Consider the following 14,671-nt stretch of genomic DNA (forward strand, 5'->3'; position numbering starts at 1 on the left):
TACTTTCTTCAATGACAAGTAGCACACAATGTATCAAATCTAAGCTTGGGGCAAGTAACTGTGGTCAATAAATGCTCCCTTTTTTGAATACATACATAGCATTAAAGAGCTCAGGTCACAAACTTCAAAATGCTTAGACTGTTATGAAATGTCCATTAAAATGTCATCTACTACTTCTGTGGTTGCTCCCATCATTGATGACTGTTAACAAATTGTACCTAAGCAGAAGCTTTTTTTGATATTCCTGACTTCTTCAGGGATGCCACAATCCCCAGTTTAACAGGTTTTGGCTGACCACCATGAATATGAATTATTTACGGGAACTTTTACTGCACTGTGGTATTGCTTACTGAGTAGATTTGGACATCTCTGTTTGCTGTCTTGCTGTTGTCTTTCCAGTACTACCATTGTAAAATTTTTCATACTTCCTTTGACCTTCTCAGACTGCTTTTCAACTACAGTAGTTTGAAGTAGTTGTTAGAGTTTTTTTCTGATTTCTTGTGCTTTTTAAATTTATTTATTAGTGCTGTCCATGGCTCCAGCTAGCTTCAGGCAATCATGAGTAGCAATGCAAGAAGATTATCTTCTGTTTAGAAACTTGCAAACAGATGGTCTTTCCATAAAAGAAATCTGTTTTTAAAAGTTCCACCATTTTATTCTGGAAGTAAATATTAAAAATGCTCAAGTTGTGAAAAGAGAGCGCCTTGGTGTGAATAATATTCTGCCTGTTGTGTCATGCCTTTCAGGAAATGTTATCAAAACTGTTTATGAAAATAATTGAATGAAACCTCATGACATGTCTCTTGGTTTGGCATCATACCCGTTTTCAATGAAGTTGGGATACTGACTCAAAAGACAGGCAGATTACATTTCACTGGCTGGAAACAGTAATGGATCACATATGTTGTTTCCACTTCTTTCCAGGAAGTTGTTGTGGGAATCACCGGTGCTGTTGTACATGAAGTGTTGCGATACGTGCGCCGTCCTGTCTGTTCTCTTTGAGCAAACTTAGTTTGGTGAGATGTACTAGAATACCCCCTTGAATGGGGCTTAAAAATGTTTTTTTAATGTTTCCAAAAAAAAGTGATCCAGAGGCTGCTGAGTGTGAATAGAATGCAGAAGACCTTCACATGCTTTACAGTATTCAGGCCCAAGGCGGGCACTTCAGAGGGCTGCTATTTTGCAGTAACAGCCACTTTGGTTCTCATGCTTTGAATTTCTGTGTTTGTGGCTGAGCATGTGAGTTTCTTTATTGCTTGAAGGCAAACGTCACTGGCCTGAAGAGATACAGGGTATTCTTCATTTTCATGAGTTACCTATGACCTTTTGTAATGTGCTTTTCTTGGTTTGTGACAGCAGAGTTCTCCAGGAACCCCCCTGGCAGGGGTCTTCTGCTGAATGTTGCACCAGAAGGATTGCTGCTTTATCAATTTTAACGTAGGCAAGGAAATCCATGGAAAACGAAGCTATCAATGTCTGTTTTAATTATGCCCACAAGCTCCGGCATCAAAGTGCCTGCACATCAGTGCTTCTGTGTCATCTCAGGACAGTGCTGCTGCTGAGTCACTCCAGCAGTCACTGGACTCCCTCCCAACAATTAGAATTGGATCTACTATTTGATGAGTAGCATGTGATAACAGGCTATTTCTAGAAATCCGTTGCAAATATGTAAATGTTTACACTTAACATGTTTTTAAAAATAGCACATGCACAGTTTTGCTTGGAATGGAAGGCTTCTAAACCTTCAAGTCATCACTAAAGAGGGTGGCTTTTGTTTGTGTGCTATGCTAAATCCTTGTTTTTTGTTTTTTGGGGTTTTTTTTAGCAACAGAATGGTTTTGTGTGTCACAATACTATGTTGCAATATAAATCTTATGGTTTTGTTGATACAGTAGGGTGAGAAAGATTACAGAAATCATTGCAAAATCATTCAAATGTTTACATTATGTGTGTCTGTGTGTGTGTGAATACTGTTTGCTACTATTGGTAAAAGAGCATGCCTTGAAGATAGAAAACACTGACAAAATAGCTCAAGACACCTACCAATTGTTAATTTTTAATGATGGACTTTTTTCTATTAAGGAACATAATGCGACTGAACTTCTGTCTCAATCAATTTTTGTTTTTTTTCATTAATCAACTAATGCATGTTTCTTCTGTAGCTCTTTATTCTAATGAAATATGTGGATGATTCGGCAGACGACAGTGATCTCATCAGTAACGCATCAGAGTAAAATCCATTTAGCAGATTACGTGTATATTATTTTTGTTATATCAAGAATGCTGATACATGTTCTTTTAAACTGAATTTTTTTTGAGACAACTTGTAAATGTGGAATTTCTGTTGTTACCACTCATGCGTCCTTCTTGCTTCACTTGTTCTATCTGTATTTGTCTATTTATGCAAAATCACTTACATGTTCTTTATGTCACATGTGTATTTTATGTACATTTCACTTTTTTTTTATATATGGTATCACGTTGTAGCTTGAGCTTGTTCTTTAAATGTTCTGCTATGCTGTCTTCTCTGTTGAGCCTCATACTGTTCATTTGCTTTGATGCACTGGCCCAAAGCCACTGAAGGCACTTGTTATCAGTGCCTCTCTGTTCAGTGTGATAGACTTTGGATTAGGTCACCTCCTAGTTGGTGACAGTCATTCAAGCAAGTAAGCTTGAAAGTGAGCCAGCTAGGGACTGTCAGAGAGGTTTGGGTATTCATTTTAGTTTGATTAGATTATCCAGAGTTCATGAGATTTCCTATTTGAGGGTCAAGCTTATGGCATACAGGTCTGTGTTCTCATCTTTTTATTAATAACAATGTGACAAACCAGTATCATGGGGCCTGAGGGTGGTCCTTTCCTCTGATGTGACTTGTCTGTTATGTACTAGAGATCATAGATTTAAAAGATGGTCCTCTTACGGTTTTTAGTTTCTGCACTTACTGTGATTCCTGTTGTTGGCTGAATTTGAGGATTAAGTCTGTGGATCTGTGAATGTGGCTTTGAGCATTTACACTTATCTTGAAACTTTCTCCAACCCTTAGTGTAAAAAGAGAATTAAGAAGATATAAATTAAGTAGAACTCTGGAGTATCTTGGCAATTAGAGTGAACAAGATTTCAGCTGCTCTCTTTCATCAATTTCTCACACTCTTGGACAGACAGGGTATTTTTAATTTACAACCTGTATTTCAATTAGTCTTAGAAGTTTTTTCTTTGCTTGTGCAGCTACAGAATAAAATTAAACTACATTTTAGCTATACTTTTTATAAAAGGGTTTAAATGAGAGACCTACTGAATAAACAAGCTGTTACACGAAGTAAACATTGTTAGTATTATGAAGAGATTATTCTATAACCATACAGTTTGTGTCCTCAAAGAAGTACTAAGCTATATCTATGAAAGGATATGTTTATGAACAGAATGGTAATTTTTTTATTAATTGGGGTTTGGAGGAAAATGTGCACTTCTTTTCTGCTCTTTATTTTCTATCCTGAGTAATATTCTGTACTCTGCTTCTAAGAACTGAGATTGAGGGAAGTGGTGGCCACAGGTCAGTGTTGTGCTTTGGTGGCTGCAGGTGCTTCAGAGGAGCTGGTGTAACTCAAGCTTTAGCAACAGAACTGTTTTCCTCATGAATATGGTAACTTGGTGAGACAGTAGTGTGCATAATTTGGTTGCACATCATGTAGTAGCTCATGTCTGTGCATTGGTATCTTGTGCAGTGATTTAGGCTGGGCTTTTATAGCTTGCAGTCAAATTGTTGGCACTGAGCATAGCAAAAGAAAAGAGCTTGGAATTAGATTCTCCAGACTGTCTGACCATCAGTGCCACAGATGCTCCTTTTCTGCATGGTTTTGGTTTTTAGTTCCAAAATTAGTAGTTTCTACCTTTGTTTTTAAGCACTGTCCTCCTTTTCACTAATGCAGGGAACATTGTTGGCACAGATGCTGAGCGATGGAGTTTTCATGTACGTATCAGAAGGTTGTCATTTCATTTGCATTTTTAAGAACTCCAATGAGTATCCCAGCAGCCAGCCCCCCAGGAGTGAGAATGAGACCATCTCAGGTTCAGACAAGCACCTGAAAATCACCAAGGCACTCTAGGCTTGAGGCACTCTAACCAGCTGCATGCAGCAGAGAACTGCTCCTGTGTCTGGGGAGGGGGCAGCCAGGGCCAGGATCACAGTGCTTGGCTGTATCCTCAAGGCCTTGCAAAAGCCTAGAGTCTCTCTGACACAGGAGAAATGGATGGTGATTTCTGTTTTACAAGGGAGATATCTTTGATTGCACTTCGTGAGTTTCAGTCTTAGGCTGTTCTCAGTAAGTGAGCAGTCACTTCAGTCAGAGAACTTATTATGTGGGTGTGTCAGGCCATTCAGTATACGGATTATGAAAAAAATAGAATTGGAAGCAGTAAGGTTCCAAATTTGCCATGGGTCATGCATGGGACATACATCCTAATTCCATCTCTCCTTCCTTTTGAGTACCTGAGCAGTAAAGAGGTAAGATTCACGATGCAAAGCCTGGTGGCTTGCAGGGAAGGTGTCACACACATGAATGTTCATGGGGCAAGTTGGGGACTAGACCAGTTGCACTTGTAAGGAGGTGAAACTTTGACATAGGTAAGCCAGATCTTTGCTTTGAGCCAATGCATTCAATTCAGGCTGTTGTAAATACTGGGAGTAATTCTGGGCACCTGACTCAGACTTTTGACTCACACCATTAAACAAAGGCCACCAAAGAGCAGCAGACAGGGCTTTACCTCTGGCTGTGGAGACAATGCACAGTAACTGGGGGATGTTTTGAAGGGATATTGCATAGACTGCTTGAATTTCACAGGTCTGAATAGTCCTATTTCTAAGTGTCCTGCTTCAGTTAATATTCATGAATAGGAAACATCATGGATATGAATAGGAAACATCTACCTGAAGAAATTAGGACAGGTGATTTTCAATAGCTTTACACCAGTGTAGTCATACCACAGTACAGCTGACAGAGTTTTAACAGCTGGCTTTAATGGTGTGCCCTAGCATTGCTGGATGTTGCATTTCTGTAGTTAAATTTAGCTTGAATATGACTGTTAAATAAATAATTTATAAATGTCTGTTATAAATTTGGTGGAGAGGATGCTGATTTGGCCTGTGGGTTTCATTATGACTATAAATCATACTTCATGAAGCAAACAATTTTAATAGAAGTAAATAACAAACACATTTATTGCTAGCAAGAGTAATCTTACCAAGCACTCTGAATGATGTTTGGAGTGGGGAGTGTTGACTGCTCCTACAGAAATAAAGGAGGTGTATGGGGGTGTACAAATGTATCTCTGTCAGTTCTTTTCAGCACCTTTCTCAAGTGCTAGGTGGCTCTCTCAGCATCTTGAGATGCTATCTTAGCATCTTCTCAAAACTTTGTGATTGTTAAACCACAATTAACACAATTGTGCATTGTGCTAAAAACATGAAGCCACAATCAGGGAGGGGGGAGGATGGTGTTTGTTATTCTGGGTTCCAGGGTAGGGACAGTGCAGTTAATGTTGCTAAACTTGTTACAGGCAGTGGTGATTATGGCAGATATATCAATTCTGCGGGTGACAAAGTCCAGAGAAGGCACCTGTGCAAGACCACCATGGTTCATACTCTGCCAGGCTGTCCACTGCTGGGATGACCACTGAGCTTTTCAGAGATGGGCACTGGAAAGTCTCCGATCAGAGTGGGAACAATATGGCCACCCTCTGAAATGCCTGGGAAAGAACCAGAGCTGTCTTCCAGAGACTTTTATCAGGATGGTCCTCAGGGGCAGAAGGAACGTTAATTCCCAGACGATTGGAAGAAAACCCTGAAAAAGAAGAAGAGTTGTTGCCACAACTTGCTCATGACTCAAAGCAAACTAAGCCCTGATGCTGCTCCAAGTGCTCCCTGTGTGGTGCCCACCTCTGCCTCTGTGGGAATGCACATGAGCCCCATGTGCTCTGGACTTGTGTGGTTGGATCTGGAAATTCAAACCATTGAATTTTGCTAGGTTTGCATTACATGTTAACATTAGAAATGCTCTCCTCACAATCATGCAGCCTGACCAGACATTTACTAGATTGCTTACAAGGATTATTAGAAATTTCCTGTGTACTTTATTTTTTTAATAAGGTATTGATTTCACTATACATCTGTTCATACTTGCAATGAATTGATTTATGGTGGCAGAAATTCTGTTTTGCTGCCAAAATGTAATGGGCAATAACTAATTCAATTTTTTTCTTTTTTTCCCCCCATTTTTTTTTAAACCATGATTTCTTTTCAAAAATAAACTGGCACTCCAGAATTTAACTCCTTTGCTTTGCCTGACATTTTAAATGGGTTGAGGAAGGACAGGAGACAGAAGCAAATGTGAGCATCCCAGAGAGGCTGTGGTAGAGTGCCACATATGTTGCTTGTCTCCTTACAGCTCTGCATGTTCCATCAGTCAGACCCATGCTGCCACCTCAGGCACTCTCTGTGTATCAGAGTAGAATGGCTCCATTCCACTGTTTTTCTGCCAAAACTCTCTGGGCTAGAGGTTTTAGGGCTCTTTTAAATTAACCAATCTCTTTTGTCTGGTGTGCAACATCCAGAACTTGATTTGAATCTCTTGTGTCATATATGTAAATGCTTTGTATAATGGTTTTGACTACTCTCTAATAAATAGGTGGATGTTTTAAGAGATACACGTTGGTGTTTTGAATGACTGAATTGAAGTATGTCAGTTTTACGTATAACATTATAAAATCAGAAACTTTAACTTTACACCCTATTTTGCATTTCTTAACACTATCATGTCCTCTGCCCTTTTCAGGTGGGTAATAATAAACAGTTTTAGTTTTCAGATGCCTGAATTACTGTGGAAATGAGCAATCTGTGTGGAGAACAGGCACACACTTTAAAGTTTATGTACGTGCTCCTATGTTGTATTTTTGCGTTTTGGTTTTAAAGAGCTGCCTTAAGAGCCATAAACATGATTACACAATATATATAAATAATATTTCTTGACTGAATCGCCAGAAATTAATCATTCTGCAGGGCTTCTGTGTGGTATGTTATCATCCCACACAATGACTTTGTCCTAGAATCAAAAGGAACAAATGGGAAAATATTATAAATGCCTGGTGAACTGTAAATATTTTAAAGATGTTACATTAACAGGTGAGAAGGAAGCTTTAAGAAGTCTGTGGTTTATTTCACTGTTTGTGAGCATTTGTGGTGTCCTGTCAGCACTGTTGCTAGACATGTTTGATTACAAGTCTCACTGCTTTAATTTCACTTTTGATGTGAACCTGAGTGTGAAGGGCCACAGTGTCAGTCAGCTCTCAGATGAGTGTTTGGTATAAAAAGAGTAAAATTCTTGCTGCTTTTGGTGTGATAAATGATGCCACATTTAATTGGTATATATACTGTTTAACAGATACATGTGAGCCCTTCTGCCTTAAATAGAAAATTTTCGTCTGAAGTTTAGATCTATTTAAAGGTTATATTAAAGTGTTTGTTTGGTTCGCTCCACTCGAAAGTCATTACTTCCAGAATAGGTCAGAAATGTCTTAAGAAATATGAATAATTTTGTCCTAATAATAACTGAATATCTCAAATGCCAAATTCTTCACTCCCTGAAAGTTTCAAGAAAACAGTGCAAATATGGAAGAAACCTAATATATTTGAAGTGTAGCCTTTAGAGGGGAAGAGGAGATGTGAAGAGGGCAAACTCTGGGTTGGCAGCCCAGACAGCTCCATCCCTCCACTCATCCTCCCACACTGGAACACCCTTGGGGAAAGAGCCATGAGTAAGAGAGTTAAAAAAAACCCCTGGTGCTGAAAAAGAATAAATTGAGTTTTGAATGATGTTCTGTGTGTGGTGAAACGGCCCTTGCAGGGGGTGGGGTGCAGTGCTGTCCCGGGAGCTGTGAGACCTGCAGGTCCCTCTCCCCTCATGTTCATGTGGGGAAGCCTTCGCTTAATGCAAACATGAGCTGTGTCCTTGGGCAGAGATGGTGTTCTAAAACATTGTTTGACTGTCTGTTTAAGAATAGTGACCCCAAAATCTTGGCATAAAAGAGGAATGTGGTACAATTACTGGTTTTTTGTTTGTTCTGTTCTTCAGTGAGGAATTCTATAAACTTTTAAGGGGAGTGAAATAAAAAAAAAAAACCTCATGTAAAAAACCCAACCTGGAAGCAGCCTGAAAATACTGAAAATTGAGATTCTGAGGTCTTTGCACTTTCCCTTCCTGGTTTCCCAGCAGCCCTTCTTGGAGAACTCTCTTTGTCATAGGAAAAGGAAAATACGGTTTTGTTCATTTCACAAGTTAGATTCTTTTTTTGTGTGTTATTAACAGGTTTGGCAAACATCGCAAAGATGACAAGAGTGAGAAAACGGGTAAAATAAAAGTGCAGGAAGCTCTTACTTCAGAAGAGGAGAGAATACGAATGAAGCAAGAACAGGAGAGGTAGACTTCAGTATTTGCTTAAACCTTGATAGAGAGAGTCTGTTTTTTAAATTAAATAACTGAAGTTCAATTTTCTCTGATGAATTTTCCCACATGTTGGTATGTTTATATACTTTAAATAACAAGACAAAGCTGGATTTATTTTTGACATTAGTATGAACAGCTCCTTTGGCTGTGTTAAGCATCTTTTATAGACCCAGAGCTCCCTTTCTTATTGAGGAGACTGAAGTAATAAAATGAAATGCTTTCTCTATATATTCTATAACTGATTTTATTGACATTTTCAGAAAACAAGTATTTATATAGAATGAAATATGTTTTGTATTTTTCTTCAAAGTTTTGCATATCTAGATTTTTCAATGATAAATTTAGGAGAAACCTAAAAATTATACTTACCAGTATATTTGTCACTGGAGTTCAGTCTATTTATGTGCCATGCAGTCTGTTTATGGAATGATATGTATATTAAACTGCTAATTGTAAAAATGAGTGGTGAGTACCTCTATTTTTCCTTGTCAGCTTTCCTTAACATAAAAAAACCACTATGTAATATATATGTCATATGCTCTTCTCAATATTTCCAGTCTACTTTTGATCCTGTCTCTTGTAGTCCTAGATATCTGGGGCCTAGGCTCTGGTGTCTCTCAGATCAATTTAGTCAAAATCTTGAGAAGCTTAGGTTATCAATTAACTAATACTGGGGAATGTGAGTGGAGAAACAACCTCTTTGAGTAGACATCACTTCAGTAAAGAGACAAACTTTATAAAGTTTTATGAAGGGTAAATAGATTGACACATTTAGCAGTGAAAGTGAACTATACATTAGAATTATTTATCTAAAAATCATGCTCAGCCATAAATTTAGGATTGATGCAGGAACTCTGCAGGGAAATTTTCTTGTCCTTGTACAGGAGATATCACTAATTAGTCATAATGATCTCTTTAACCATCATCTCTATGCACCTTGGTCTTCTGCAGATAAGAACAAAAATTGGTGAATGGTGGCTTCATCATTAACAGCTCAATGGAATAGAGAGCCACAGTAACTCTTGTGTAGCCTCCTCAGTTAAACCTAAAAATGGTTTGCTTTCAGTTCTTTTAGCGTTGAATGATTTATGGTACAGTTAAGGCAGGCTGGGAGTGTGTGTTTATTAGTTTAACTTGTTAAACTCCAGAAACTTTATCATTTGTGACCATCTGTTTAGATTACATTATGGGAATATTTTACTCTTTAGCAGATATACTATCATAAACTGATGTAAAAATTTACTCTTTTCTTTGTCCATCCGTTCTGATTGCAGAAGGTGGCTGGATTACAGTGCCTGGATGGTTTTTTACTAGTCTGATTGGTTTTTGTTTTTTCTTTTTTAACAAAAGTGAGGCAGGGTCATTGAATTTATTCCCGTTTTTAAAAGTAAAATGTTTGCAGATTAAATGGTAAAGAGGAAGACTGGAATTGAAGGAAATAACTGGTGAGGGTGTTTGTGCAGCCAACTTCCCTTCACATGGATGGAGCAGCCACAGAGCTCATGCCAGGGGTGCAGAGCCATGGAAAGCTGCTTCGGTTGCTCTGGCCAGCTCAGGGCAGGGGATGGTTGGCCAGACAAGCACCACACTGTGCCCTGGCTTCACATGCTGCTGCTGGGCCTCAGCTGGCCCTTAGGGTTTCTTAGTAACATTAGGTCCCTGGAAAATCAGCCATATACATTTATAAAAGGAAGAAAGACTTGATGCCTGAGTTAGTAACGTTTTCTCTCTCTTCATTCTCTCTCTCTCTGTCTCTCTGTGTCTCTCTGTCTCTCTCAGTAAGAATGGTGAGAGTATAGACTGTCCATGTGATGATGTAAGAGTGGTTGCAATAGTCACGCTGGGTACCAAGGTAGAATTATGAAATTATTTGTATAGTCCCCAGTGCATGGAGCAAATTCCTAATCCCTGTCCATCAAGTTATGCTAACCAATTTGAATCTTTCCTGGAATCTCATTCCTTGTGTGTCATAAAAACAATTTTATGTGTTCACTGAAGCTGCAGAAAATGCATGTGCCAGAACTTCATAACAGCTTGATGTTATAGTAACATGGGTTCTTCTCCTCCCATTACTCTCTTTCCCTGTGTATTTGCTTTCCTTTGTGTTATAAGAGAATGCAACTTCTTTGGGGTAGTCGCATGTAAAACTAATAAAAGATAATAAAATAGCAACCAAATGTGTGAGGTGCTTCCTTATGTTTCTGAAAAATTCAGATGTTGATTTGGTCCACAGAGATGAAATATTTTTGCAGTTAGGATGCAGAGTTTCCTTTTGATCCTGTAAAATAATGATGTTAGATACATGCTGTTAATGAAGAGTACTCTTGCAAATTAACTGAATAATCCCTCAAAATGCTTACTAGGAGACAGAGTAAAATATTACTGTCAGTGTTGGCTCATAATGGCTGCTATTTTAACTTTGTTTTCTGTGGGTTTTTTCTCCTCAATTTTTTTATTAGTGCAATTCACTTGGTCTATTTTACTTGGTATTTGATACTATATACCTCTAAAATGATGCAATGCTTTGGGGAAATAGGTAGGATTTAATGAATTTACTATGTATGAGAGGCTAGGAGCAAAAATCCTTAGAGGGGTCAGAGAACAAGTGAACAGCCCATTAAAGAATCAATCATGCCCACAATTTTATGGAATTATTATGCCTTTACTTTATAATTTTAATAATATTGTGCTTACAGTAGTATTTTCTTTAAAACCTAGCGTTCATATGGATTATGAGACAAATAAGAAAATTAATGCTCTTCAATTTACCATGATTAAATTAATAAAATGGCCTTTTATAAATATATTATTAATAATAATTTCTTGATTCTGTGATTCTTTGATTAAGGAGTGTATCTTTTAAGCTGTGTCTCTCTTAAGCTACATCCTATATATGTTGGATATATATGTGTATATGGTGCATGTTTACTGACAATCTTAAAGTAAATTTGAACCCAAAATGAAGTTTTCTAGTTGAAAATACAGCCAGCTTTCAATGACAAGGAATACTGGAACAATTAGGGGTGTCACCTGATGAGACCACCTACTAGTCTTATGAAAAATTCTGTAAATACTTGCTATTTGTAAATGCTCCAAATGTTGGAGTAACAGTTCACCCAAGACCATAAAAAATTGCCTCATGTCACTATGCTTTAACACTGGTTTACTGCACAGAAACAAGTCTGCTTGAATTATCCTTGAGTATCTGCCAAGCACTGATCTGAAAATCTGGCTGGGCTCTGCTGTGCTGTTAGAAAGGGTTCTCTCCAGCAGTTGCACCAGTCAAAAACTTGAGGCAAGATTAGGCAATAGGTTTTCTGAATGTGGCCTTCAGTCTCCTAAGAGTCTATACTGCAGTCTTCAGGAAGCTAAATAAGAACCAAATTCAGTTAGCTGTGCTCCTGTGCCAGATCACAGCTGTTTTACATATATGTTAATTTGGGGCCTCTCTTTGCTGTGTGGTCATCTTGTCTATCTATCACTGGACTGCTCAAACTGGGTACCACTGAGATGCTACATTCACTCAGGCTGAGAAAGCAGCCCTGGGTCCTTTGTGGTTTTGTTGTAGAAGGTTTTTTATCAAATCCAGACTCTCCTGATGCACCTGTGGTTTGCATATCTTCCTAAAATCTCTTGGATTATACAGACTGAAGATGCGTGGAATATCTTGAGCTTTCAGAGGTGCTTCCAACTGCTTACAGTTTTACACAAGCATTGCAGTGTTGGATAGACTTAAAAGCAGATTTTGAAACTTTTGTCAGTGACCAAGGAGAATCAGTTCATATGGGTGGTCACCTTGTGCTGTGCTGCTGCATCAAAACCTCTGGAAGCCCACAGACCTTTCTAATCTAGAAACCCTCTACATCTGGTCTTTGAGGGCCTCCCAGAGTAGCTTTGCTCAATATTTAGCCAGCGTGCCCATTGATACCCTGCAACCTGATTGCAGAAATGTTTTCTGAGTTCTTCAAGGCCCTTTAGTGTAGTCTCTTAGGAGATGTGAAGATGGAACTGTTTAGAAAACCTACTGCTTTTGTCTTCTGGTTGTTACTGGTGGCCCTTGCTGGAGAGAGATGTCCCTCCAACAGCAGGTTCTGATACCTTTCTTTCTCCCTCTTCCATCCTTGCATTTTTCCTTCAATTTCATTTTTTGCTGTTCTGTTTTGGGCTGCTTCCCCCCCCCCCCCGCCCCTTTTCTTTTTCTTTCCATTTCAACTTTGTGTTCATTACAAATATAAACCATCAGCAAATCCAAAACCTTTGCCTGTGGTCTTCCCTTCTCTAGCACAGGCATATGCAGTTCTTGGCACACGGCAAGGCCATGTGTGCTGGCCATCTTCAGCCTTGGACCGACTTCTTCTAGCAAAGAAAGTTCTCCCTGACCTGAACAACTTTACTCTTTGTACCTGGGTAGTAGATAACAGAGGACTGAACTAAACGTACCTCTTTGTGAAGTTTTTAAGAAATTCATCTGCATCCAGCATGGTTCACTGCTGGATAATGCTTAAAAGATGAAAGTTGCAATTCTCATGTAATCTCATGATTCAGAGTTCGTGATCCATCTGTGGGCAAACAGTGTTTATGCTGTAATCCGCCTCTAGAGGCACTTCCTCCTCTTGGAAGCAAAGTCTAGAGGATATTTTCTCTGTTTGGTTAATACACAGATTTAAGAGCTTTACTAATGTTCTATAAATCTCTGTGTTACCATAAAAGTGTTTTAATCTTAGTATTGTATTCTTCTTCAACTTCCACTGAAATGGATGCAAAATCAAGTGCTTAAACACCTGTGTTGGGAGGATCGGTCTTGAAGAGATAAGGAGAAACCTTTTGGGAGAGAATTAAAGTGTTGTGCTGGTGGAAGCGCTGTGACAGAGGCTCCGGAGGTGCTGGGAGGGCGATAGAGCGGTCAGATGGGGGCCTGTGGAGCCGGGGGCTCTCTCTGCTCCGTAATAGCAGCTGCACAATCCCAGCCTGTGTTGTGCTTGCTGGAGGACAGATAACAAGGCAGAGCGATACCGCCCTGGGTACGTGCATGTGCATAGTTCCCGTCTGGACTAGAAAACTCCTGCTGTGCTGGTTTCCCCCCTTTCTATTTCGGCAAACATGACCTTTTGTTCCTCTGGGTTACAAAAGGAGCAACATTTACATAATTCCGCCGTCGCTGTCCCCCGGGTGCCGCCAGTCGCCCGGGCCGGGAGGTGCCTGGGGAGCGGCGGGGCCGGGAGGGGGAGCTGCGGGCTCGGCTCGGCCGGGATCGCTCGGTGCGGCCGCGCCCGGCGCCGGGTGTCAGCCGGGGACAGCCTTGCGGGGCGGCCGGGGCAGCCGGTGCTGCCGGCGCACGGCGGGGAGGGCGGGGCAGCGTCTGTCCTGCACCGGCGGGTTTGCTGTTACTCTTGGAGCTCAATCAAATAGGCTGACGGCACTTTTTTGTGTGGATGTAAACAAGGCTGCGAGTAGAGTGGGCGTCGTTCACGCATTTTTTTTCCCCTCTAAATTTAGAGGGAAACATTCTGCCTGTTCATTAGTAGTTAAAATAACGGTGTTTTGGGGTTTTTTTCCCCCTGAAGGATTCGGTTATTCCATAAAATGCTTCCTGTATTATATTTTCCTAAGGGTATGTGGGTCTTTATCTCTAACATGTAATAAACTTCTCTTCATCCTTCTCTAGTACCATTAAAGCCACAAGCCCTTTGTTGTAAAAGTATACTAATGAATAGAAATGTTGCAACAAGAACAGAAGTCTTGTGTTTTCCCTTCATCATGCATCATCCATTTTAATTAGACGAAAGGGTGGTGAGTACTGTGACAAGAGTCTGGAATTAAAATCATTAATTGATGTCAAGCTGACGAGAGACTGCTAACATGAATTTACTGACAGCAGGAAAGAAATTAACCTTATTACTTTATTTAGTTCATTGGGACTATTTATTATATTTTCCTATGTAAGTTCAATGTGTTCTGTTAGTGATGATAGAGAAAGACAATTAATAAAACCTACATAAAGTTTTATTACCTCCTATCAATGACATTTGGATGAAAACCACATCAATAATTTACAAAAAACAAACCCACCAGATCCTTCTAATCAATGTAACTCATCAAAACTCTTGCAGCAATATTTTTGATATTTTAAATTAGTATAACAGGCTATGCTCTCTAGCCGAGCAGGATTGCAAAAG

The 14,671-nt window shown here is 39.5% G+C and overlaps 1 protein-coding gene across 21 annotated transcripts in view; it reads left to right on the forward strand.

Annotated features, from left to right (window-relative positions):
* Positions 1-14,671, forward strand: part of PARD3 (par-3 family cell polarity regulator) — a 451,552-nt gene that overhangs the window by 326,066 nt on the left and 110,815 nt on the right. For 15 of the 21 annotated variants that reach the window (XM_039570296.1, XM_039570203.1, XM_039570220.1 and 12 more), the window contains one exon: positions 8,358-8,468. The exons of 4 other annotated variants lie outside the window; for them this stretch is intronic. In XM_039570296.1, the coding sequence (XP_039426230.1) occupies positions 8,358-8,468 (111 nt within the window). Of the gene's footprint in view, positions 1-5,553; positions 6,700-8,357; positions 8,469-10,274; positions 10,668-14,671 lie in introns of those variants that run through there. 2 more of the 21 variants (XM_039570300.1, XM_039570307.1) reach the window with 2 other exon arrangements.

The sequence above is a fragment of the Corvus cornix genome, chromosome 2 (assembly GCF_000738735.6).
Source record: "Corvus cornix cornix isolate S_Up_H32 chromosome 2, ASM73873v5, whole genome shotgun sequence".
NCBI lineage: Eukaryota > Metazoa > Chordata > Aves > Passeriformes > Corvidae > Corvus > Corvus cornix.